Source organism: Myotis nattereri (genome assembly GCF_964212035.1).
Source record: "Myotis nattereri genome assembly, chromosome: 17".
Classification (NCBI taxonomy): domain Eukaryota; kingdom Metazoa; phylum Chordata; class Mammalia; order Chiroptera; family Vespertilionidae; genus Myotis; species Myotis nattereri.
In genome coordinates this window covers 1,717,219-1,743,707 of record NC_138092.1, presented here as the reverse complement: position 1 = coordinate 1,743,707, position 26,489 = coordinate 1,717,219, and the positions used below count along the sequence as shown (strand labels likewise).

The 26,489-nt window shown below is 63.9% G+C and overlaps 1 protein-coding gene across 1 annotated transcript; it reads right to left on the bottom strand.

Moving 5' to 3' along the window:
• Positions 1-1,399: 1,399 nt before the first annotated feature.
• Positions 1,400-24,146, bottom strand: AGO2 (argonaute RISC catalytic component 2). Its single transcript, XM_081110874.1, has 18 exons — positions 23,957-24,146; positions 18,103-18,223; positions 16,539-16,720; positions 15,979-16,115; positions 15,315-15,449; positions 14,740-14,827; positions 13,733-13,880; positions 13,149-13,268; positions 12,932-13,054; positions 11,710-11,843; positions 9,945-10,129; positions 9,370-9,529; positions 7,736-7,826; positions 6,862-7,056; positions 5,160-5,294; positions 4,678-4,779; positions 2,835-3,034; positions 1,400-2,327 (listed from the first exon to the last, which is right to left on the bottom strand). The coding sequence occupies exons 1-18, from the start codon at positions 24,031-24,033 to the stop codon at positions 2,219-2,221; spliced, it is 2,442 nt and encodes an 813-aa protein (XP_080967000.1). The 5' UTR covers positions 24,034-24,146; the 3' UTR covers positions 1,400-2,218.
• Between the last annotated feature and the right edge of the window lie 2,343 nt (positions 24,147-26,489).

The following is a 26,489-nucleotide window of genomic DNA, read 5'->3' as shown; positions in this document are numbered from 1 at the left end:
GGGCTGCTGATGCCTTTAGCGTGCAGCGTTTATGAAGCAAGCACAGGCTACAGAAAGGAAAGTGCTGTGGCCACTGAAAAGCAAATGTTGCCTCGAAATAATTTGTAAAGAATTTAGGTGTAACTTTCTGCCAGGTTTTAGCTTAGAGCTTCATGGCCAGGGGCCCCCTCCACAGGCTCTAGACGGGGTCCCAGATGTCAGGCAGCCCCAGGCCCGGAGGCCGCAGCGAGGCCGGGAGCCTGCACTTCCTCCGGGCACCACGCCGCCCGGACCGCGATCCTGTCGCACATGTGACAAACACGCCTTTGAAGCAAACAGGGTTCGATGATCCTAAAAGTGGCTGGAAACCGACCTAACTTGAGAGCATGTGAGTGAAGGTCCCTCCTGGGCGGGAAGCCGGGATGCGCCAGGAGCGGGCGGTGTCCGGAGCAGGAGAAAGTGCCACTTGCCAACAGAAGGACAGGGAGCTGCGACGTTTCTCAGAGCAAAGGCTTCTGTCGTTGAAACAGACGAGATACAGCAAGAAGAGACGTATGCCACCGATGAGACACCACATGCACACACGTACACGCACGCACCACTCAGCATAGACAGCTGCACAAACCACGTCCACCCTTGTCACTGCCGCCAAAATCCGGGCCGAGTGTCCACGACAGCCCCTCGCACTCCCTGTCCCCCGGCCCTCGGAGCACAGACAGGAGACAGTGGGCGCCCACTCCAGCGGAGGCAGCCCCGTCGGGACCCCCGCCACCACGGCGCCAGAGGTAAGTGTCAGCAGGGACAGGAAACGGCACAAAGCAGCACGGGAAGGCTGTCTCCTTCCTCGAGTCTCTACAATGGACGTGGACCGGACCCTCGATGGAACTGCTGCCGGGACGGAGCCCACGTGGCACAGAGCCGTCGGCTGTCACCCTTCCAGCTGTCGCGGCATCCCTCTTAGTGCAATGGTTTCTGGGGTGGCAACCCCACGCCGGGGCCCAGAAGGCAGATCGCCGTGGCAGGCTCTGGCCCTCACGCTGGTGGTCGTCAGCCGCCCTCCGGGGACAAGGCGCCCGGCAGAGCCCCGCCGACGGCTTTCTGTGGGTCTCCGCACACAGATCCTATGACACCCAGCACACGGACGTGCCTCCCAGGGGCGGAAAGATCCGTACATTCCACTTGTGCTTCATCGGCTGGGCCACACCCGGCGAGGAGGCAGGGCGGGCGCGAGTGAACGCTGTGAGCGCACCGGCCCCGAAGGTACAGGCGACAGTCTACACGGGGCAGTCGCTGTCAGTGAGTCCGCCGCGCACTCTGCGCCGAAGCTGAGACCCATGGGGCGGCGGCCTCCCGGCCCCGACACCAAGCACAAGAAGTTCCCGTGCCAGGAACTGAGACAGCGCCGAGCGCTCACGTTAATACTGCAACCAGATATATATATTCTCTACATTAAAGACATACAGTGAAAGGATTGTACTGTATCATCACCACAGACCCGTATTCTTTAGAAACTTTGGAAAATAAATGTCACAGTCCTAGAGGACCAATCTCACCATTAGACTGTCGGCATACCATCTTTTTTCTTTTTTTTTTTTTTTGTTTTTTTAATAAATTTTTATTAAAATGGCACTTGGCTGCCAATCTCTCTGGACCTAGAAATGTTGAGTGGGCGTGGTCTCTGGCGTCCCAGCCCCTTTCCCCCGCAGGTGGGGCGCCCACCGCGGGTCCCTAAGAGCTTGCGGAGCCACGTCAGGGCACACGAGTGTCGCGTGGGACACACGTGAGTGACAACGTCAGAATGGTCAAGGCTTTAAAACCACAACAGTGTTTGCGTTGCTTTCACCCTCAGAGAACGCTCACAGCTAGTTTGAGCCCATCAATTCCATACAGAATCACGTGTTAAAAACAAGTAAATCGAATGACCAAATAAATTAAAAATGTTTTAAAGCCCTGAGTTCATAGACTGCTTTTAGGAGATGTTTTTAGGAAATACGGGACTATTAATAAGCAGCGGATAGATTTTGGCAAACCATCTCTCCTGCGACAGTGGGGTCTCATACAGGTCTGCAGCTCAGAACGAGTGTGAAATCCGGACGGAAGGCATTCTGGGAAAGGAGCCTCGGCTGAGTCCACGACGTGTGGTGTCCAGTGCTGGCTGCCACGGGGCTGGCGTCCGTTGGTCTGAGTGTCGCTGGTCTCGTGTGAATCCGACTCCGCACACAATCGTAAACACAACACGTCAAGCAAAGTACATGGTGCGCAGCGTGTCCTGGTGGACCTGGACCGCCTTGGCCAGCGCCTGGTGGTCCCGCCCGTTACTTTGCCCGGAGGTATGGCTTCCTTCAGCACTGGGGACAGCGACAGAGACAGCCTGGTCAGCTCGGCCGGGCCACGCCCCGCGCCCAGCCGGAACCATGCCCCCGCCGGGACACGCCCCCGCCGGGACACACCCCCGCCGGGACACACCCCCGCGCCCAGCCGGAACCACGCCCCGCGCCCAGCCGGAACCACGCCCCCGCCGGGACACGCCCCCGCCGGGACACACCCCCGCGCCCACCAGGACCACGCCCCCGCATCAGACCAGGGCCACGCCCCCGCGCCCAGCCGGAACCACGCCCCGCGCCCAGTCGGGGCCACACCCCGTATCAGACCAGGGCCACGCCCCTGCGCCCGGCCAGGGCCATGCCCCCGTCCGCCGGACCACGCCCCCGCGCCCGGCCAGGGCCGCACCGGCCAGCTGCTAACAGCTGGGCTGGAGCATCCAGGCCTCTGTTGGCTCCAGAAAAACAGCTGCCACAGCCTGTCTGGGAAGCGACCCCCGCTGGGGCCTGTGGCCAGGAGAGGCTGCCACTCACCTGTCATGTTCTTTATCCACCAGGTGGTACCTGGCGCGGAAGGCCACCAGGTGAGCGTAGTATGCTGGCGCTGGGATGGACACCGAGCGCGTGCAGCGCACGTAGGTGTGACACAGCTGGTAGGTGAGGATCTGCAGCTCGTCGGAAGAGAAACGATTGTCATCCCAAAGCACGTGGTAGTGGGAGGGCCTGCTTGTTCCCTGAAAGCAGACAGGGGGTCAGAGACGCAGCGCTCACCGCGAGGGCACCGCCAACAGGCTGCGCCCCGCCGTTCGCCGCTCACCGCTCGCACGCTCCTTACCAAGGACACGGTGTTTAGCGACAGACAGCGACGTTATTACGCATCATTGTAACAGGCACCAGGAGATATATTTCATCGGGCGTGTAAACACAGACCGCACACACTTATTCACATACAAAAAACCATAGAAAAGATATAAAACACTGGAGAAATGTTTGTTCCGGGGCTGCATCACCGTATAGGTCGGGTTTCTACAATGTTTTATTTACAGGCAAGAAAACCATCTCTTAAAACTCACATGTTGACCACACTTTAAAAAGGGAGTTGGCACACGTGTGTTACTTGTGCAGTTTGTGAAGCTGGAAATCTTTTGAAACTGAAGGAAGTGGGAGCTGGCAGCCTTGCCCCCCAACACAGGGCACAGAAGGCACCGGCGTGGGCACCCTCACAGCTGCCACACTGCTCAGCCGGCCCACCCGCCCGCCTCCCACAAAGTCCCGCCTGCCTCCTCCGGTCCGGCCACGGCTGCCCGCTCACCCCTGTGCTCGGCCCAGTGACAGATGTCACGTCCCCGCCCCACCCCCACTTTGCCATTTCGTTGGTGGCTGTTAAAGGGGTGGGGGGCGGGGTGTTCTGTGTACGGGGGCCCGCCCCTCGCGGCCCATGTGTCCCAGCCCTAAATGTCTCAGCAGAGGACAGGCCAGAGCCCCCCGCCCCTCCGTGTCTGCACGTGGGCCTGTGTGGAAGGCGCCCGCTGGAGGCCGTGAGGGGGGAGAGGCTGCCCAGGGACCCACAGGGAGGCCACTGTCTCCAAGGCTCAGTTTCTCCTTTTGCACTTAACAACCAAACACGGAAGAGCCGTCCGGGCCTTGGGTGCACCAGGCCCACAGGCCACACCTCGGCGTCGGGCAGTAACAATTCCCAGGAAACAGTCCAACTACCAAGTTCACAGTGAAGTCTCAAGTTTTAGGTTCCCGTTCTCTGGGGAGGGTTACTCAAGTCCTGCACAGACTCAGACCGAGCCCGTGTGCTGGGCTCTGAGGCAGGCCGGACTCCCGGTGCTCAGCTGGCAATGGGCTGCCGGCACGGCACCCGCGTGGCAGCCCTCCCTCAGGACCACCCTCTTCCCCGAGAGACGGGACAAGCCAGAGACACTTCCCCAGGTGCCCAGCAAACACACGTGGGGGTGACATGCGCGGACCCCACCACAGGGTGTGAGCTTATGGAGGCGGCCCCTCGTCCCTCACTGCCCTTCCCACATCTCCGGAGCCCTCCTCGTCACCTTCACCAGGTGGTCTCGTCACCTGAGCTCTCACCCCGCTTGCTAAGCACCAGGCCCAGGGACACCCTGCCCCCACCCGTGCGCCTGCACCTGGCACTCACCGCTCCTGCCTGGACCTTATCTCATCTGAAATGCACCCCAGCTTCCCAGTGGGTCCCTTGTCCCCAACGCCCGGTGGTCCCGAGCCCCTGACCACGGCTGGTGCCCCTGCTAAGTGCTCCCCACCGAGTCCCACCCCGAGGGTCACACCTGCATGTGTTTGCTGAGTGTGACCTGACGTCACAGACACTGAGAGGCCCAAAGGGGACCCTTTGCCTCACCTGGATGCCAGCGTGACTGCACAGGTAGAAGTCGAACTCGGTCGGGTGGGTGATCTTCGTGTCCACGGTGGTGCCTGCTGGAATGTTTCCGCTCTTCCCGACCTTCAGCAACACAGGAGTGTCAGCCATGCCCGGAGGGGGGCGTGGGGGGCAGCCGAGGAAGCCCAGCAAGCCCTGCCCACCGCCCTGAGGCTGGACCCCCCTCCACGGGCCCTGTTCAACTCTTTACACTGACGGATACATTCACTCAGCGCTTTTCGGATCGGCCACAGCCGTGGCTACTCACTGGCGGGTTCTTTCAGAGCCGCCTCCCAGCCCTGTATCAGCTAACGCACGTCTCCGCCGGACCCGTGCGATTCACAGGGCCACGTGCTCGCCAAACGGAGGACGGCGCTTCTCTAACGCCCCAGGCCCGGACCCCACACAGCCCTCCGAGGCAGCGGCTCCCAGAGCCCGGCAGGCCCCGCGGCGAGGACACGCACCCGCTCGTTCTTGTCCGTGCAGAAGAGCCGCGTGTGGTGCCGCTTCTGCACCACGATGAACGTGATGCCCGGCTGGTAGTCCTTCTCCAGCTTGATGCAGGCCTCACGGATGGCCAGCAGCTCGTGGTGCAGGACCTGCGGGGACAGAGGGCGTCAGGGCCAGTGTGTCCTCCGGGTCTGCTGCCGGGAGCAAGCCGCTTCGTCACAGGCAGCACGTGACACGCATCTGCAGCCACGGCTCCGAGTCCCGCCGGCGTGCTCATGGCGGCGTGCTCCGTGTGTACAACGGAGAGACTGGCCCCCAGGGCTCAGGGGCCAGCGGCTTCACTGAGAAGATGTAAGGCGCTCAGCACGGAGCGTGCGCAGTGCTGGGTGAAGGCCGCACAGAGGCATGGGGCGCGGTGGGGGCACAGCACAGCCCTCGCCACGTCTGTCGTGGAGAAGAGCGAGCGGGCCTCGGAGGAAAGACACTGGCTTAGGCGTCTGAGGCAAGTCCAAGTCCTCGTCTGACACGAGCCGCTGTGTGGCTGGGGGAGCCAGGCACCCTCTCTGATCCCGGTTTTCACTCTTAAGATGGGACCACCGACCTTGCAAGCTTGCTGTGCTGACTAACGCGATGTGCAAAGCCTGTGCCGGGAGCCCCGGAGCTAGGGCACAAGGACGGCGAGGCCCCGTCTCGTTCCCTCCGTCTGTCATCAGAGAAGACGGGGGACGTCCCCCACACACCCCTGAGGCTTCAGTGACTGTCCCCACGAAACACTGTTCTGCTGCCCTGACTATGCCTCCAACCCTACAGGAGACGAGGGCGGAACTAGACACCGAAGAAGGCTGGAGCTCAGAGGAGCACCCTTCCAGCCGGAGGGAGGCGACCCGGAGTTCTGCGCTGGCGGTGCCACGGGGTCCACCGGCCTCGGCACCCAACAGGCGAGGGAGCGTCCAGCCCATCCCCGTCGCCGACCGCGGCCTCGGACGAGCCGCTGCCCTGGGCCCCGCCCTGCACCCAGCAGCTCACCCAGGCACCAGGGCGGCCCTCAGGCTCCTCCCGCCCGCACCCTGCCTCTGCCCCCTGAGAGCATCACCAGGTAACGCGTGTGTTGGGGACGTGGCGGGAGCAGAGGGGCAGTCACCGGCCAAGGGGCACACGCAGGGACAACCTCCCAAGACCCGGGCGGGACGACTCCTGCCGCCCAAGGCCCCGACCTGGAGGCGCTACGGCTGCTGTTCCCGCTCACCGCCCTCCTGCAGTGCTCCCTGCGCCTGTGACGCACCCCGCCTTCCAGACCGCCCTCCCTCCACGTCCCCCAAGATGCTGCCCCTCCCTCCCATCCAAACAGCAGCCGGGCCTGCTGACTGCGTTCTAAGGGCTCCCAGCCATCCGCCCCACCCGGCGTGCTTCTCTGTCACGCCACTCACTGCCTGCCCTGCGCACTGCAGCCCAATGGGGTGCCCACCCCACACCCTGCCTCCGCCCGCACAGCTCTCCAGCCCCAAGCCCACCCATTGCTCCTCCCGCCCGTCTGTCCTGCCTCAGCGTCGCCGCCCGTGCCCACCGTCCCCGTGACCTGACAAGCACAGGCACAGGGAGCGGCCGGACAGGCTGTAGATCACACCCCCTTCTCTGCAGAGACCCCGAGAAGCCGCTCTGCCGGACAGACAGGCGAACCCCAGACACACTGAGCACAGCCAGCGCGGAGGCGCCCACCTGCTGGAACTGCCCCTCGGACACGCCGTCGCGGTAGAAGATGATGCGCGTGGGCTTGAAGCGCGTGGACTTGTAGAACTGGATGAGCAGCTCGCGCACCATGGCCGCCAGGTCCTGGATGATCTCCTGGCGGTGCTGCTGCACCCGCACGGTGGCGCAGTAGCGGTTGGGGTGGGCGTCCATGCTGCCCACGACCTGCGGGCAGGAGGCGGCGCGTCAGGAGCCGTGCTGCCGCTTCCCTCAGGCGGCGCCCGGCCTTCCTGGGCTCCCCGTGTGGAGGGGAAGCTGGCGATGGCCCCGTGCCTGGCACGAAGCAGGGCTGGCCCCACGAGCTGCCCCGGGCAGAGGGAAACCCAACAGGTGGCTCCGGACAAACGAGGAGCACACACGGCCACACGGCCCTCTGGCAGCCCCGCGGGGTCGGCGGGACCTGCAGCCCCGGGCCTTCGCTCCTACCCCCAAGGGAGGCCGGGCTCAGCCCGAGGAAGGGGCAGTGGCCGGGTGTCAGCAGGGTCACCGTGAACCGGGGCCGCCACACCGCCTCCTGGGCCACCTCAGAGTCAGGAGGAGGGAGAGGGCTTCGGTTCCGGCCCGCGCACACGCCGAAAAGCAGGCCGGCAAGCCCCGAGTGCGGCGAGGCCGCCAGGGGCAGCGCCCCCCTGGTGGGACGGACACGCCGCTCTCTCTGCTCCGCAGTCGCACTGACCCGCCCGCAGCGCCTCCCAGTGCCTTTCCCACGGGACCCGGACGTCCCCACGGCCACTAGCAGCCTCCTGCTCTCAGGAAGAGCTCTGGCCGTCTGGCCGCAATGGGACCGTGTCCCCCCCGCCCCCCCTCCCCCGCCCCCCGCCCCCCCGGCCAGCGCGGCACTCACAGCAGCGATGGAAGGCTTCTTCCCGTCCCCCGCGGGAGGGTGCGTGACATCGGCCCCCAGGAAGATGACCGGCTGCTGGAACACGGGCGGCCTTCGGGGAGAGAGAGAGCTTGAGGCCGAGGCCGGGCACCGCCCACTCGCGCGGGCACCCGCTCCTGGGTGGCCAGGGCACTGGGCGAGGTTCTCTTAGCGACACACTCAGAAAGCCTCACAGTACGTGGCAAGGCCATGTGAGCTTCGGAAGAACCCATGGGGAGAGGTGTGGTGGGCCGGCCGCTGAGGCTGGACGGGGCGGGGGGGAGGGTCCATCTCTGCGCACACAGAACGTTTCCCAAATAATACTTCCCGGCCCCCCAGGACATGGGAAGCTGCTTGCTACCCCTTCCCGAGCGTGGGACGCGCGGCCACTGGACACAGCCCTCCCCACATCTGCACAGAGGGGCCAGCGGGCACCCCGCCCACCTGCCCACTGCCCTGCCTCACGCCCGACCTGAGCTTCTGGGGTTAGAAGGCCTCCTACCAACCCCTCCCCTAGCGCCGAGCGCCGCCGCTGGCGAGGCTGTGAGCAGCAGCGGGGGGAGCGCGGGCTCCGCCCCCGCCTGTCTGCACACACACCCTGCGCCCCCACCTGCTGCTCCCACCCCCAGTTCTGGATCATTCCCAACAGCAACCACTGCAGCCGTGACTCAAACCTGGGGCTGGGCTCCACGCTCCTCCCACGGCTCCCTCCCTGCCTCGCTCACTTGCCTGGAGCACCTGCGGCGAAGCTCCGGAAGCAGAGGCTGTGTACGCCTCCCACGTTGCCGTGGCAACAAGACTCCTCTTTGCAAGGTCACCACCTGCCTGACCTGCACGCCACCCGTCCGGCCTCAAGACAAATCACTTTGGGGTCCTTGGAGGACCCTCCCCTTCCTTCTCAGGCTCCACTGCCAGCTCCTGACCCCCACGACCTTTAGCCCCAGACGCCCACATCCCTCCTGTCCGCACCCTCCAGCCGGGGGGCTTTAAGTCCCACCTCCACACCAGGAGCCCTGACACCAGACCTCACACTCCACCCACCGTCTCCCCTCGAGGCCGACAGAGGCCGACACCCACACACACCCCCAGGGGGCCCTCCAGGCTTCCTCACCACCAATGCTGCCTTCTCTCTCCACGGCCCGGGACCTTGGACTCATCCCGGAATCTCTCCTCTCATCAAACCCAACAGGTCTCTGCGTGACCCTCCCCACCCCACCCCCTCCTCCGGGGATAAGGCAGGAGCGGACTGTGCTTTGGGAACAAGGTCGGACAGACCCCATTCACTCTCGAACCTCCAACTGCAGCATCCTGCCCAAGGGCGCCCCCTCCGTCCCCTCCTACGGGCGCAGCCCTGCCTGTCCGTCAGGAAGGCTCTGCTCCCAGGCGCCCAGGGCTGCACCCTCAGTGCTGGCCTCGGCCTCCTGAGCCGTCTCTGTCCCTGCGCTCACTGCTGTGGCCCACTCAACGCACACAGACCCGCCCCGAGCTCGCCACCTGCACTCACAGGCCCTCCTTTAGCCCACGCACTGAGCCAGTTACGGACCCCAGCTGCAGCGTCTGTCAGCGACAGCGACTCGCGTGCGTGCAGCCCCCCCTGCCCCTGCCCGGGGCCTCACCTGCCCTGAGGCAGCAGGATGTTGTTCACGCCCCCCAGCTTGACGTTGATCTTCAGGCAGAGGTTGGACAGCGTCTGCGGCGTGGTCCGCTGCACGTTCTTCATCTGCACGCACTGGGTGGCCATCCCCAGCACCGTGTCCCCCACACGCTTCACCTCGGCTGCGGCAGAGGGGACGGGGCGCTCAGGCCACTCTCCTGGCACCTCCCTGAGCTCTCGCCCCGCCCGCCCGCCCGCCCTGCGCCTGGGAGGCAGGGGCCAGGCAGGCGCAGGGAAGTCAGAGCCTCTGGGTTCAAGCTCTGGCTCCAGCACCGCCCGCCTGCGCCAGCCACGCCCTCACTCCTCGGGCAGGAGGGATGGGCAGAGCCCAGCTGGAAGCCAGGGGCTGGCATTCCTGGGGCGGAATGTCATCTTCCCCCACAGCACCCAGGACTCGAGGAGTTAACAATAAATGCCCCGGAAGCCTGTGCATCCTCAGCTAACACCAGGCTGAGCTCACAGAGCAGACCGGGCCCACACCCCCCACCGCCCCGCTCCCCGGGGAAGCAGCGCCGCTCCCGCCAGCCGCCTGCCTACCGTAGACGGGGGTCTTGCCCGGCAGGATGACCACCACCAGCTGCAGGCCCGTGTACGTGTTCTTCAGGTGCCGGAACATCGGCTCCACGCTGTCGGCGCCCTGGGCGTACTTGCAGAAGCACGGCTGGCCCTGGATCGGCATCCCCGCGTCCCTGGAGATCTTTCTGAGCTGCTCCGTGAAGGACCTGGAGGAGGGGGCGCGTCAGGCCAGGAACCCCGCGTGCTGGAGTCCAGACCCAACCCAACCCGTGCCGGGGGTCGGGGTCGGAGCCGCCGCCCTGGACAGAGCTGGCCCGCGCGTTCACCCGTGGAAAAGGGTGCAGTGCTAAGCACCCACAGGCCGCTGAGGAGTCACCCCAGCTCTTCTGCTCCAATAAACCGGAAGGCTCCCAGCAGGCCCCACACTGGCCCCCGCCCCGGCCGTGGCCCCGTGCAGAGTGCCGAGGTGCCGTGCTCACGGCCCCGCTTCCATGGGACACACCCGCCCGCTCAGGCCGTCAATGCCCACCACTGTGGGAGGGGCCGTTGCCCTCGTGTGCACAGCGGGGAGACGTGGATGACATCATCGTGGAAAAGGCAGGACGGCGAAGCTAGAGTCACGCCTGCAGCTGCGGCCAGCGGGCCGAGGCGCCGCGGCGGGCACACACACGGGCTCTATTCTAAGCTCCGGAGCAAAAACAACGGCGCCTTCGACAGAGGCCGAGAACACGGATCCAGCCCAGCCGGTCGGTGTCGACAAAGAAACACGTTAGCGACTGCATTTAGCGTCCACGTGCACTGACCGCGGGGCCACCTGGCTCCAGGCAAAGCGGAGGAAGGGGCCAGGACAGACCCCGGGGGACGGCCCGGCCCAGACGTGGGCCCCAGCTCGACTCTGAGGGCTCTCGGGCGGCCAGCTGGCCCTGGGCGTGGGGGCCGACAGCAGCCGCCCCCACAGCCCCTCCCCCCACGGCAGCTCCCTCTGCAGAAATGTTCTTGGCTACACTCCCCGGCCTTGGTCTTGTCGCTCCCGCTTCCACCCGAGGGAGGAGGCGGCTCCGCCGTGCGGGACGCTGCGGCTCCCGGCGCTGCTTTCAAAGGCTGTGCAGCTGGCTGGCCCCGCGTTGCCCAGCTCCCTGGAGGGGCGATCCCTGGCGGGGCTGTCGGGCACACTCCCTGCCCAGGACAGCTGCCCAGACGACCTCCATTCCGCCCCTTCCAGGGAATAAGGCCCCTCTGACCATCCCGGCCTCCTTCTGGCTTCATTTTCTCCGTCTCCCTCCGCACGACTATGTCACTAATGTTCACTGAGTCCGCTTCTCTCTCTCGCCTCCCTTTTTTTTTTTTTTTTTTTAATATATATTATTGATTTTTTACAGAGAGGAAGGGAGAGGAATAGAGAACTATAAACATCGATGAGAGAGAAACATTGATCAGCTGCCTCCTGCACAGCCCCCACCGGGTATGTGCCCGCAACCAAGGTACATGCCCTTGACTGGAATTGAACCCGGGACCCTTCAGTCCGCAGACCGACGCTCTATCCCCTGAGCCAAACCGGTTGGGGCTCTCGCCTCCTTTTTTACACTCACTCCCGTTTGCTGTTCTCTCGTCTCATCTGTGCTGCCTTTCCCTCTGCTCAGACGGCTCCGAGCAGCTGTGGGGAGGGGCCCACACCGCACGGCCTGTCCCTGCCCGGCCTGTCCCTGCCCGGCCACGGCTCTGAGACCGGGAGAGGCTGCCCACCCCGTCCCTCCCGCCCGAGCCCGCACAGCTGCTGGCGCCTTACTTGAGGTGGACCTCGGTGCACTGGCGCTGGGGTGCGAAGCAGGCGATGGCCCACACCTTGATCTCAATGCCCGTGTGGAACTGCTTGTTCCTCATGTCCCAGACGCCCTGCACAGGCGTGGCAATCGCTTTATTCTGCAAATGGCAAGACGGTCAGAGTGAGGACAATGGGAACACAGTCCGCGACCCTGGGGTGTTGTCACTGTCCCCGACCAGACGGTGGCTCCTGGGCTCAGAACGGAATCTCTGGGTCGCGCACCTCGAGCTGCCCAGCACTGCAGGGGTCCAGGCGGCTGCGGGGGGCGGGCGGGGGGACAGGACGGATGGATGGACAGAGGGGGATGGAGGATGGCTGAGTGGATGGACAGGTGGTGGGTGAATGGATGGATGGGTGGGTAGAGGAAGGCATGAAGAGGTGAATGGAGGACGGTGAGTAGACAGGGACACTATGCAACTCACATCACATATATACACGCAACGAGCTCCAAGACTTCTATGGGCTCTAAGAGAAAATACTAAGTAAAAAATAAAGCAAGGTGCAGAAGTGCATTTAACACGCCATCTGCAGTCCGGCCGGTATGGCTGTGTCGACCTAGGAACCAGGAGGTCACGGCTGCATTCCCAGTCGGGGCACACGCCCAGGTTGAGGGCTCGATCCCCTCAGTGTGGGGCGTGCGGGAGGCAGCCGATCAATGGTTCTCTCTCCTCATTGATGTTTCTCCCTCTTCCTTCCTCTGAAATCAATGAAAATAACCCTTGCTGCCTTCTGAGCTCTAAAACAAAAAATACGAAAGAAAAATACCCTACAAACAAAACTACCCCTTGCTGGTGGGGGACTCACTCGGAGCAAACGTGCCCTCCATGCTCCCGCTCCCCGCGGAGCCCGCCCCCAGGCTGTGCACCCGAAGGGACCAGCCGCGAGGAGGGAGGGGACCCACGCATGAGCCCTGAAGGCTCGGTGGCCAGGACGCCTCTGCTTACGGGCTGATAAAAGCTGGGGGTCAGGGGGGCAAACCCAAAGAGACGCCCAGGTGACCGACTGCTGCGCCTGCAGCCCCCGCCCCCCTGCCCCCAGCACCAGGGCAGCGGGAAGCAGCGAGGCCTGGAAAGCAGCTCGTCGCCGAGAGCCCTCACTCACTTCTCTGCCAGGACTTGGGGCGGCACCTGATGGGGGACACCCGTGGTCCGTGTGCGGACACCCCGGGCCCGCCCCGCGCACGTACCCGGCCCCCGTAGAGGATGGAGGGCGGCTGCAGGACCCGGCCGGTCACGTCAGTCATCTCATCTTTGACCATGATTCCAAATTCCCGGACGTAGGGGTCGGTATTGAAACTCGCACTCCTCATCTTGGAAAGGGGAGAACAGGCAGAGTCAGGGGTGTCGGCTGCTCCCAGAGCCGTGTCTGTCCCCACCCGGCCGCCCCCAGGACGGGACACTCACCAGCTTGCTAATCTCCTCTTGCCGATCGGGCGCCGACCTGGCCGTCGCTCTGATCATGGTTGAGGTCTGATTGTCAGTCAACTTCTTTATACATCTCTGTCCTGCCACGATGTTACAGACCTACAGAGGCGCAGACGTGGCGTCAGCGCAGGGCTGGGGGGCCCGGGACACGGGGGGCAGGGCTGACAGCAGGACTAAACCCCGCTGGTGACAAGGCACCGCCCTGTGGGCGGCTGTCCCGGCGCCGGGCTGTGGCCTCCGTCCTCACAGGGAAACAGCTGCCCGCCACGGAAGTCCACCTCCGGGCCACGGCGGGAGAAGCTGAGCCACGGCCTTTGATGGGGGGGGGGGGGGGAGGTACACAAGGACCGAGAGTGTGAACCACCGACAGAAAAGCGCCAGGACCGGGCGCCCCGCGGGCCCTCTTCCCAGGCAGGGCACTTTCAAACAACCAGTGAGAAAGTTCATTCTCGGAGCACATTCGCCCCTCGCCAGGGACCTGCCGGCACGAGGCGCCAGCTCTCATCTTCCACGCGAGGCGTGGCGAGGACCCGCAGGGGACGGGCAGCGGGGGAGGGGCTTGCCTCGAGAGGAAGGTAGGTGTGTTTCTGCTCCTGCCCGACTTGTAAACATGGGAGGTGGGGGTAGCGCAGCACCAGCTTGTGCCGGTCCTTGAAGTACTGGGCCACCGTGCACTCCACCGTCTGCCCGCTCTCCTGCTGCAGCGGGAACCTGGGGACAAAGAGGAGCCCGTGGGGATGGCGGCGGCGGAGGCGGAGGCGGAGGAGGCCCCCCCCCCGCCCCCCGCGCCCGCCTGCCTGGGGCTGCGCCCCTCAGGGCGATGCTTGGGGCACACAGCCAAGGCCCCGCCCAGGGGCCAACAACACACCCACCCCTGGGTCACCTGGACCGTCCCAGGCCCTGCCCTGCCACGCTCCCCGCAGCTGGGAAATAAAAACGCCGGTGAGCCTGTATGCAGGATGCCACCGGCACACGCGGCCACAGGGACGCGGGGAATCGGCAACCGAAGCCCAGCCCGGAGGAAACGGCCCGGCTTCCCAGCCGACCGCGCCGCACACTCTGGCTCTGAAACTGGTCCGTGGCCACGAGCTCCAGGTGCCGGCCGGGCCTGCAGCTCCCGGGTCTGCGCGGGCACCCTCGCCACCGTGTGGCTGGGCCGGTGCGGGACCAGTGCCCCACACCCTCTGGGCCAGGAGACCCTGCGGAGGAGGGGGGCGCGCCTCCTGCTTCTCCCCAGGACGGTGCCCACCCTGCGGCCTGGCAGTCACTCCAGGGCCCTGGATCCGGCTGGTAAGTGAAGCCAGGGCCACTCACAGCTAAGACGGGGCCACGCCCAGGAACTGGGGGAGGGAGAGCAGCCCGCTGCTCCGAGCATGCTCAGCCCCGAGCTCGGGAAGAGGGGCCCCTGCTCTACACGGTGGGGAGGCTGGCGGGAGCCCCCTGGTTCCTTCCACTGGGGGGTTTGGGAACCCTGGGCTAATTTCAAAACCGACTGGATCCTTTTTCCCGGAGCCACTGTCCCCACGGGGCCCCTGCCTGGCGGGAGGGCCACGGCCGGGGGAGCAGTTACGTTTGGTTGCTGGCCGGCCGCCGGGTCACGTTGCAGACGCGGTACTTCCTCTTCATCTGCCCACAGTGTGTGATCTCCACCTTCAGACCTGGCGGCACAGAGCAGCGCCTCAGCGTCGGGCAGCCGGGCCCGGGCTCACCCACGGCCGCCTCCGCCCCGGCTCGGCCGAGGCCACGGCAGAAGAGGGGGCGCGGGCTCAGCCTGGGCCCTCAGCCACCTCGGCGGTCGGGGCCTCCTTGGCTCCTTTTAGCAGCAGCGCCGCAGGGCCTCGGAGCAGCCTCAGCGAAGTGCCGGCGCCAATGGCCGAGCCGGGTCCCCGGGCCCTGGTCGCTGCTCCAGGAGCCAGGGGCAGAGGGAGCGCGACAGCGCGGGGCTGCGAGGTGACCCCCAGAACCAGGGCGCCCGCGCCTGCGGGGCTGCAGGACACTGAGCGCAGCCACGCGGTCGCTGGGCCTGACCTCGGGGGGGTGGGGGGGGGGACACGCTGGTGGTCGCCGCCCCCCCTCCCTCCCGCGGAGAAGTGGGCTTGCTCGCCTGGGGGTGCCCCCGCCCCTCGGATCCGGGCAGGCACCCACCTTTGATTTCTTTGGTAAACTTGACCCTTTGGGAATCTGTCAGAGGTTTCTGTTGTTCTTCAATACTTTTAAAATCCAAAACTTCACAAACAAACTCGATGACTGGCTGTGCCTTATAGAACGCCGTTGCCGAGACTGGAGGCGGGAAAGGAGACACAGGCAGGGGCGTGACCGGGTCGCCCTGCGCCCCCTCACTGACTGCAAAGCCCACCCTCGGGCCTTGGAGACGGGCAGAGCCGGCGGTTCACGCCTCGGGCTGCTGGAGGCGACCGTCCCCCTCGGAGACCGACACCCCAACATCAGGCCCATGAAGGCTGGATTCCCGACCCTCCGAGGCAGGGCTCTCTGAGGTGCCAGCCCGGGCACAGCCTGAGAACCACTGGGAGACAAGGGGACAGGCAGTGGGGGTCCACCCAGCCCCCCCGAAAACCCCCTCCTGCCCTGTGGACGCGGCCGCGGCCTCTGGGGCCTTGTTAGATGCGGGCCCTGTGGGTGGCTCCTCCGCGAGGACACGCCCGACCGCCAGGCAGGGGACACAGGCCGGAGACACAGCGGCTCGGGCTCGGCAGAGGCCGCTGGGAGCCGGCCGGCCACAGGGGCCCTTCGAGGTTGCGGCCCCCAGCAAGCCCCACCCAGCCCCACAGTGAAAACGAGCCCTGCTCACCATCAATGTTTAGCATCATTTTCCAAAGAGAAGGGCGGACAGACTGATGGAAGCCGAACCACACCTCCCGGCCGCCGCCCAGGGGGTTGGAGCAGCCCTCGGAGGCCGTGAAGAAGGAGCGGCCCACGGGCGTGTACCTGCAACCAGAGACCCGGCTGAGCCCGCGGCCGCGCCACCTCCCGCCCAGCCAGTTCAGGCAGCGACTGGGTGGGGACGTGACCACAGACTGAAGCAGAAGTCTCATTGCGCCTGGGCCTGAGCCCCGGCAGGCTCCCCCGGGGCCGCTCCATCCTGCGGAGTGTGGGCACCACGCCCCCGACAGGTCCCAAGTGTGGAGGCCACAGGGAGACGGTGGAGCGGCAGCGCTCAGGCCCCGCGGAGCGGAAGCCGCAGCTGCGCCCCACGCGGGGAGGGGCCCTGCTGGGCTGGGAATTCCCGGGAATCTCTTTCGCATTAAAAATGTCCCCCCGTTAGCACTGCTGGGCTCGCACGACGCAAATGCACACGACCGTCCCAGGGGACCGGGCCAGCTCCCCGCGCCCCGCCGCGGCGGGCCTCACCTCATGGACGGCAGGTGCCTCATGACCACGTCGAGGGCCTGGATCGTCTCGAAGGGGACGCTGGGCAGCCGCCCCGAAAGTGCATCGTGTAACGCCTGCAAGCTCACGCAGGACACCCACTTGATGGACACCTTGAAGATGCGGTCCTTCCCTTCGCCCGGCAGCGTGACCTCCAGCTCCACCTGGGGGCCCAGAGCGCAGGTCATCCACGCGGGCCTCTGCCTCACGTCAGAGGGGGTCACGCTCAGCTGGGGGTCGGGTCGGCTCCTCTGAGGAGGGCGTCCCCGGAAGAGGCAGGGCGGCCTGCGGGGGCCCTGGGAGTTCTGTCCCCAACGGAAACAACCGGCAGCGAGCTTTGCAGGGACGGAGTCACGAAGAGAAACCCTTCCCAGACGGACGCGTGGGCGTGGAATCCGACCTGCCAGCCCGGCTCAGTGGTTGAGCATCGACCTAGGAACCATTGATGCTTCTCTCTCCCTCTCCCTTCCTCCCTGAAACCAATATAAATACACATATTTCTTAAAAGAGGAACCCGACCTATTTTACCCCGAACTGTGCTGCCAACTTCTATGGGGGCACGTTTCACATTCGAACAGCATGGGGACTCCCCCCTGAAGGAAAGTGGGGACCCCCCGAAGGAAAGTGCTCCTGAGCCCCTGGTGCAGAGATACACACGCAGACGAGTCTGAATGGGCTCGGTGTGGCTTTCCTTCTCACACTTTAACCAAAAACAAGTGTCAATTCAAACGCAAAGCTCTCATCAATGAGTCTCCAACGCTCCGCTCGCTGGTTTGCAGGGCGCCTCCCGCGCTGGCGGGCAGGGTCCTGGCACCCCCAGTGGGGACACTGGGCCATCGCCCCGTGCCAGGGGTGCCCGTGCTATCTGAGCCACCAGCCTTCAGCACGGAGCCTTATCACGAGGTGCCTGGCCCAACGCCTCTGCTCTTATCGGGCACAGCCCCCGCCGGAGCCGGAGCCGGAGCCGCAGCCGGAGCCGCCCACGGGCACAGGAGCTCTGTCTCCTTAGGGTGATGACTAAACGCACAGCAAACACCGCGAGCCTGCCGGGCGCACGGACAGCGGGCAGCAGGCGAGGCCTCCGTGCTGAGCCGCCCCGCGGGGACACCTTCGAGGCGGGAACTTCACCATTTTTTAAATAGCCACTCGCCCTGGAGCAGGACACAGACGGGAAGAGAGGGCGGCTGCGAGCACGCAGGCCTCCCCGTGTCGGTCACTCCAGGTGAACCACTGGCTACAGGCGAAAGTCAGCCTTGTTTTACTGCCACGGACACACACACACACACACACACGCACACGCCCACAGCCGTGCGGGCACCTCTCCTCAGGCGTCACCACCCCAGGGGCCACCGGGCTCCTGTCTGCACACCTGGCGGCACCTGCCGCGTGGGCCTGTCTCACATGGGAAAGCCCAGTGGATTCCAGACCTTCTCAACTCCTGTCTCCCAGGGCACCGGGCAGAGTCCTGACAGGCCAGCGCGCTCCCCCGCGGGACGGTCCCGCACAGCCAGCCACACGCAGGGCCCAGGCCCCGCCCGGGACTCACCTTCTCCCGCCCGATCGGAAGGGGCATCGCTGTGTAGAGGTTCTTCCTCCCATCGAACACTGGCTTCCGATCCCCGAAGATCTGCGTTTTAAAGTGCTGGACCATGTGCTCCACTATTTCCCTGCAGCAGGACAGACGCGAGCGAAATGTTAAGAGCGGACAAGTGGCCCAGGCGCCACACCCTCCCGGCCTCGGCTCCTCAGGAACGGGAGGCCCCGGCCTCGCAGCAGCGCCCGGCCCTATCCCGGTGCGGCCTCTCCGTCGGGCTCCGGGACAAGGACCCTGAATTTCCCCCAGACCCCGAGTCGGCCTGACCAGCGGCCCAGGCACCACCCGCAGGGCCGCGAGCGCCCGTGGGTGTCCGCTGACGCCCGACGTGGGTGCTGTCTGTCCTCGAGCCTCACAGCAGCTGGCCCCGGGTCACAGGAGCTGCTCCGCCAAGTGTCCCCGGGCACCACCGGCCCCGTGAGAGCCACGCCCGCGGAGGCGCCGACCGGCGGGGGCAGGAGGAGCAGGGCCACGCAGGCACGTCTGCCGGCAGCTCAGGGCCGGTCGCGGCACCGCAATTCAACTCACGACCACGGGACGCGCGCACACTCAGTGCCTAGCAAAGTACAGGCGGGATGACCGTGACTCTGGCCTGGCCCTGCGGCCCTCCAGGCAGACATGTGAAGGACGGATAGCGAGTGGCCAGCAGGAGGATGTGGCAAAGGGGAGACAATCCTGAGAGCAGGACAGAGGGCGGGGCGGGGGGGGGGGGACCTAAAGCTTCCCCACGCTGGGGCCTGAGCCCAGCTCTGTGCAGGCTTCTCTCGGGCAGCCCTGCCCCGTCAGGAAGCAAGAATCAAAGGCACCCCCTCCGTCCCCAGAAAGCGCGGACAGCCGGCCTGCCCAGCTCTGCCCGCCGACCTTGCACGGCGCAATCACAGGGACCCCGCAGTCCGGCCCGGACGCCCCGTGCCCAGGAGTCCCCGGGGCAGACGGAGCCTCTCCATGCATCTCCCTGACGGCACCACCGAGAACGCACCAGGCCTCCGGCCTCCGACACCACCTGGGAGATCACAGCCCGGGCAGCGCAAAGCGAGGGCCTCCGCCCAACGCCCCTGCGTGCCACTGGCCACCGCGCCTCTCCAGCCACGGCTCCCCGAGCCTCAAGGCCCATCTTCATGGCCAAGGCGTCCATGCCTCAAGGTCAGGTGGCTCCGCTGGGAGCTCCGCCCACAATGAGAACGTGACCGTGAGCAGGATGGAGAGGGCGCCGCCCAACCATTCTCTGAGGCTGGCAAAGCTTTCATTGTTTTAAAATGTATTTTTATTGATTCCAGAGGGGGAGAGGGAGGGGAAGGGGGAGGGAAGGGGGAGGGGGAGGGGGAAGAAACATCAATGAGGAGAGAGAATCATTTATCGGCCGCCTCCTGCATGCCCCACTAGGGATCGAGCCTGCAACCGGGGCGTGTGCCCTGACCGGGAATCGGACCACGACCTCCTGGTCCATAGGTCGATGCTCAATCACTGAGCCACGCCGGCCGGAAAAGGCTAGCGAAGCTTTTATCTCAACGCCCGACAAGGTGATCATGGGCCCATCTCACTGATAGACACAGACAGAAACAAAGCGGTAACAAAAGGGATCCAGCAACACGTCAACAATAATACGTGTCAAGGTTGGGCAGACGCCAGGATTGAAAGGTCGGGTTTAAAGGATGAACGTAATTATGTGTAACAAATTACAGACTTAAGTAACAGCCAGCTATAGACCTTCTGGAGGGAAGCAAAAGAGAAAAATCTGTAAGAAGCTGGGCAGACAAGATGTCTCAGCACATAAAACAGTCTCAACTGTGAAATTAAAGATTAACCGGACGATAGAAAAATCAAACGTCTTTCTCTTAAGATACCTTCACTTGTGAAAAGAAAAGGCAGGCCGCTGCCTGGGAGAAATAGGCAAAAAACCACCGACGACGAGGACTCGACCGGCAACAGGTCAGAGACGTCAGCGGCTGCTGGGTGGGCCCGAAGGAGACCTCGGGCGGAATCGAGAGCCCAGAGGACCGTGGCCTCGTGGACGTTTCATTTACGACAGAAGCAGCAGGAGCGAGAAGAGCTGAGGCAGCGAGGTTCCTGGTACGCAAAGCAATGAACTGGAGCCCGTGCACCTGAGACAAGGTCTGCTCTGTGCCTGCTGCCCGCTCACCCGGCTGCGGGCAGGAGGCACCGGGAACGCCCAGGCCCAGCAGGCAGCTCCCCGGGCTCAGGGAACAGCTGTGCCAAGGGGACTCTGCTCGACCATGACAGCTAGCACCCCGATGGGGGACACGCCGCCCCCCGATGGTGGCACCATTCTCTTGGCCTTGGCGCAGCCTCTGGGGGACTCTACCCAGTGTCTCCAGGGCACACTGCCCTGTAGGGAGCACAGTGTGGAAGGGGAGGGTCGGGGTATCTGGAGCTGGCCTGGCAGCCGCACCCCAGGGGACAGCCCAGCCTGAATCCAGTCCTCATCGCGGCCTCCCATTCCAGCCTCAGCCTCCCTCGGCCTGTGCTGACCTGCAGCCCCGCTGCCGCCGGTCTGGCCCCTCCTCCCCACCACTCACCCGGGCCAGTGCCCATCCCCAGGAGGGGGTTCCCTAAACCTAAAGGTGGCAGGAGCCGCCCAGTCGGTGTCAGCACCAACACGCCCACATTTTCCTGGACTACTTTGACTGTAATTGCGGCAGGGCCTTAGCCAAACCACACCACAATCAATCCTGTATAATAAAGAGCGAATACACAATGGTCGTCATGCCCTCGTGCCAGGGCCGGGGGACCTGAGGCCGCGCCCCCCCACCCCAGCTGGGGGACCTGAGGCCGCGCCCCCCGCCCCGGCTGGGGGACCTGAGGCCGTGCCCCCCCGCCCTGGCTGGGGGACCTGAGGCCGCGCCCCCCACCCCGGCTGGGGGACCTGAGGCCGCGCCCCCCACCTCGGCTGGGGGACCTGAGGCTGTGCCCCCCGCCCTGCGGGGCTTGACGGGGGTGGGGCCGGCCGGGTCTGGGTCTTGCACGATTTCAAGGTGCGTGTGGGTGGGTGGCGACTTGACTCTGCGTCCTGCGGCGTGCCCCAGACTCTGACAGGAGGGAGATTTTCATACACATTTTACTAATTTTTTTTCATCTCTGACACTTCTATTATAGAGAAAGGGCAAATAGCAATATTAAAATATTTCCTCTAATTAAGTCCCTTTTACTGTGCACGAATTTTGTGCACCAGACCACTAGTAGTAAAATAAAAAACCCCAGACGCTCACACACTTAACCAGGCGGCAACTCCCAGGCTTGGCACCCAGGGGCAGCAGGACACGCTGGGACACGGCTGGTGGTGGCCAGAGGTGCCGCCCAGGGCCTGCCTTTTCTCGAGGGAATTTCTAGTGGGTAACTTTCAAACCCAACGGGGGCGGGGGGGCGGGGGGGGGCAAGACACCTCGCTTTAATCATCACCAACCACTTCCGTCGCCGGATAACACAGCCTCAGGCAGACCTGTTTTCATAAAAGGTGCTCCCTGCGTACTGTGGTTGGCGGCACAATCAGACCCACCACCCGGACCACCAGGGCCCGGGAAGTGCTGCCTCCGTGCCCTCCACCAGCACCGAGTGTCCTGACCAGACTCTCACACACAAACCAACAAGCCCCCAATAACCCCAACAACTTATGTGAGATGGACAGACTCCTTAAAAGACACAAACTACCAAAACTAATACAGAAAGAAATGAAAAAAAACAAAACAAAACAAAAAAAACCCACAAAAAACGGAATAGTCTAATATCTGGTAAAGAAATCAAACTGTTGCCCGGCCGGTGTGGGTCAGGGGCTGAGCGTCAACCCAGGAGCCAGGAGGTCGCGGTGTGATTCCTGGTCAGGGCACAGGCCCAGGTGCGGGCTCGGTCCTAGTAGGGGGCGTGCAGGGGGCAGCTGGTCCATGGTTCTCTCTCATCGTGGATGTTTCTATCTCACTCTCCCCCTCGCTCTCCCTTACTCTGTGGAATCAATAAAAACATATTGGAAAATATACAATTTGGTGGTTTTAGCGGATTAGAGAGCTCTGTAGCCATCAGCACCATGTCAGTTTTGAACACCTTCGTCACCCCAGAAACCCCAGACTCATTAGCAGTCACTCCCACCCCTTCTAGAGAAATGAAATGTTAAAATACAACTTAGAGTAACAACATAACATCCTGGAGAACAAATGAGACCCTCGAGCTGCACATTATGAATTACTGCGAAGAGAAACTACGGCAGCCGCCTGTCGAGAACGTGCTGTTTACGGGCTGAAGACTCCGTGGCAATCCCCCCAAACTTAACGACAGGTCACAGCAACCCAGTGCCAGCTCCCAGAGCGGCCTGGCAGTTCATGAACGTAAACCGATTCCCCTGAAGGTGCAGGCCGAGCAGCGCAGAAAGAAGCGCTCTTTAACAGACCCTCACCTCACACCGTACAAACCATCATTTCAAGATGGACCGAGACCCAAGTACACAAGTCACACTGTCATCCTTGTAAAAATATAAAATAAAAATAGGGGGGTATCTTTGTTACCTCCGGGAAAGCGAACGCTCCTTAGAGAGAACCCACCGTGTAAAACCCATTTTCAAAATTTGCTGCTGCACTTCAGAGACACAGAAAGCTCTGCTCACAGCGACGCCGGCGGTGAAATGGCCAGCTCCGCTGCGTGGCCTGCCCAGTCACACCTGCGCCCACAGACACACAGCCCTCCAGCCCGGGAACCAGAGACCAGCACCGAAGGCCGGAGAAGACCAGCCGGCCAGCGCGTGCCGACAGGGCGCAGAGCGGGCCCACTGGTCGTTTCCCGCACCCGCACCCATACCCACACCCGCACCCGCCCTGTGCCCACACCCGCACCCGCACCCACACCCTCACCCACACCCACACCCGCCCTGTGCCCGCACCCGCACCCACACCCGCACCCACACCCGCCCTGTGCCCGCACCCACACCCTCACCCACACCCGCACCCGCACCCACACCCACACCCGCACCCGCACCCACACCCACACCCGCACCTACACCCACACCCGCCCTGTGCCCGCAATCCCTCTCCCCGCTATGTGTCTAAGAGAAACGCGGACGTGCTGGTCACAAACGCGACGAAAGCAGGTTCACAGCAGCTTCGTGCAAAGCCGGCGGCTGAGCCTCTAACAGGAGGGGGAGTGACTAGATGATGCAACGGCCCAGGCTGGTGTGGCTCAGTGGATAGAGCGTCGGCCTGCACAGCAAGGGGTCCCGGGTTCTATTCTGGTCAGGGGCATGTGCCTCAGTTGCAGGTTCCTCCCCGGCCCGGGCTGTGGTCGGGGCTCGTGCAGGAGACACACAATCGATGTGTCTTTCTCACACCGGGTCTGTCTCTTCCCCTCTCTCCCCCTCTCTCTAAAATCAATGGAAAAACACCCTCAGGTGAGTATTAAAAAAGAACAATAAATAGATAAATAAATGAAATGATGAGCTATTCACGTCAGATGGTCCTGAGCAGTAAAACAAGAAGCTCCTAACACAAGGATGCCGGTCCACCTAGAAACACGACGGACAAGGGGCCGAGCCCGCGGCGATACGGCTCAGACACGACCTCAGAGCGCAAGGCCGACGGGCAGGGGCGGGCACCGCTCTGGGGGCGGGCAGCTGTGAGCGTCTGGACGCGCACGTCACTGCACCACGAGACAAAGCCGCTTTCCACAGCATCCACGCGACGGGAAGGAACTTCCAGGGGAGGAAGCGGGAGGCCCCGCTGGACTGAGCTGGCCAGCACCTGTGTCTGCAGCAGAGTTCACACCGACCGACCGACCGACCGACCGACCCGTCCTGAGGAGGACACGGTACCTGTTCACTCTCCGCGGGCATTTCTCTGGCTTGATATCCAACTCGTAGTGATAGATGTCGATTTTCGGAATGTCCATTTCAAAGAAGTTGGCCTGTAACTTGATTGTTCTCCCCGAGGTCCCGAAGTCGGGTCTGGGCGGAGGCTTGAAGGCATATCCTTGGATGGGGGGCGGCGGCGGCGCCGGAGGCGCGAGCACTGCAAGGCAAAGAGGTCACGTCACGCGGGAACGGAACGGGAACGGGAACGGGCGGCTCCCTGAAGCAGGTGGTGGCTGGTCCTGGCTGAGCCACCCTCCCCCTCCCCGGACCCCATGCCCAGTGCCCCCCCCCCACCCTCCCCTGGCTCTGCCCAAACCCCTGAAATGTTGCATTTTCCCTGCTGAGCGCTCACAGCCCACAGCCCTGCACCCGCAGCCCCTCCTGCCATCACAGCCTGGTCTGCCCGCCGCCAAGACCCTTCCCACCTCATCCACGCCACTGCACGACCCTCATCACCAGCCCACCCGCCTCCGCCCAGCGCTCTCTGCTTCCAGGCCGTGTCTGAGTCACCTGCCAGCGCCTCCGTGGCTCCCAGCACCACTCGACACCTAGGCACCCGCACGTCCCCACAACCTGGCCCGGCCTCACCCCCCAGGGCCAAGACCCCAGGCCCTGCCCACGGTCCCGGTCCTGACACAGCGCCGGCTCCCTCCCTCCCTCCCTCGCGTGCCCAGTGCAGGCGTGCCAGCCTGTGCTACCCCCACAATTGAGGTGCCTGGCTCCCCAGTGGGAACATGAGCATCTCCGAGGGTCCGAGAGCACGTGACACACAGTAGGAGTGCCGGCCCTCGATCCCCCTCGCTTACCCGCGAGGACACCGACACGCAGCCGGCGAGGAGAGGCGAGTCACACGGAGCCTGCCCTCCACCGTGGCCACCAAGCCACGCGCCGACCAGCTCCTCCGGTGACTCCCGGGCCCCTCACAGCTTTACGGGGGCCACGGCACCTGCACGGCCACGGTCTCTCTGGTCCCGGAAACCGCGACTCAGCACCTCTAGTCTAGACAGCGGCCCCCCACCCCCACCCCGACAGGCAGCGTCTCCACAGAGCCAGCGCCTCGCTCAGAGGGCACTCAAACCGCTCGGCGTCACCTCGTCACCTCGCCTGCACGGGAGACGGGAAGGCGGGCGCTGTGAGCAGCGGCAAGGAGACAGGCGAGTCATCGACGGCCGGCACCACTATTCACACCGCCGACTGGACGGGTGTGCTCCCAAAGGAAGTAGGAGGCGCTCCATCCCCACTAAAATGTGCAGTGATTCCACTACAGCCGCCAGAACCGTGGTCTCGGCCTCAGCGGACAGAGCGCCAGCCTGCGGACTGAAGGGCACATTGATTTCCGATCAAGGGCACAGGCCCGGGTTGCAGGCTCGATCTCCAGTAGGGGGCGTGCAGGAGGCAGCCGATCAATGATTCTCTCTTCATTGATGTTTCTCTCTCTCCTGCCCTTCCTCTCTGAAATCAATAAAGATGTATTTTTAAAAGATAAACTGTGATTTTAGGAAAATTTCCCCCCAATAATTGAATACTTTTAATTTTCACTCCAATGTCTGTGGTTTCTTAATCCTCTGAATTAAGAAAGATCCAGAGCGCGCTCTCGGACGGCAATGGGAGCTGCTCCGCTCTCCTCCCCTCGCAGCCCGGAGCCCGGCTCCTCGCATTTATTTTGTTTTCTTTCTGCGGAAAGCGAGCTGGCGCCCGAGGTTACTGGCCTCACGCAGCTCCATCTGGAAGCCTTCAGGCCTCTCCCTGCCGCGACTCCACAGATGACACACTCACAGATTGCACAACACGCAGTACGTGCCGGGGCGGGCGCCAGGGACAGGGACTCGCGAAAGCACGGCTCTCCGTGCTCACGTGTCGCCTCCCGGGAGAGCCCGGGCCAGCCAGCAAGTGGCTGTGGTGCGTCCACTTCTCGGAAGCCCAGCAGGTCACGTGACCCTGCGCCAGGGCCCCCACCGTGCCCAGGAGCCGACAGAGTGACACCAAACCCAGGCCCTCGGCACCACCCCAGCCCCGCGCGCCAGGCCTGAAGGCCTCACCTCGCTTAAATCTGACACCCACACAGGCCAGGCCTCGGGCCCATTCCTCAGGGGGCCTGCTTTTCCTGCGTCCCCAACACCTGTTCCTTCTACGGGGCTGGCCCTGGGACAAAGAAAACCGTCCAGCCTGCTGTGCACTACGCTGTCAGAGCAACGCAGGGACTGCGACAGCGACACAGTAATCCCTAACGCCACCAGCTTTGTCTCCTTCCAGCTTTTTAAAAATATATTTTTATTGATTTCAGAGAGGAAGGGAGAGGGAGATAGAAACATCAATGATGAGAGAGAATCATTGACCGGCTGCCTCCTGCACGCCCCCTACTAGGATCGAGCCCACAACTCGGGCATGTGCTCTGACCGGGAATTGAACCCGACCCTTCAGTCCGCAGGTCGACGCTCTATCCACTGAGCCACACCAACGAGGCCCTCCTTCCAGCCTTTGCGAATGGCAGCCC

Bases quoted from the DNA above. Each gene is read 5' to 3' on its own strand.
- AGO2 (XM_081110874.1), bottom strand. From the start codon at position 24,033: ATGGACATTCCGAAAATCGACATCTATCACTACGAGTTGGATATCAAG. The intron at 16,721-18,102 runs GTGAGTCCCGGG...CTGGGCCCCCAG, and splicing joins TTCCGATCGGGCGGGAGAAG to GTGGAGCTGGAGGTCACGCT. The intron at 10,130-11,709 runs GTAAGGCGCCAG...CCCCTCCTCCAG, and splicing joins TGCACCGAGGTCCACCTCAA to GTCCTTCACGGAGCAGCTCA.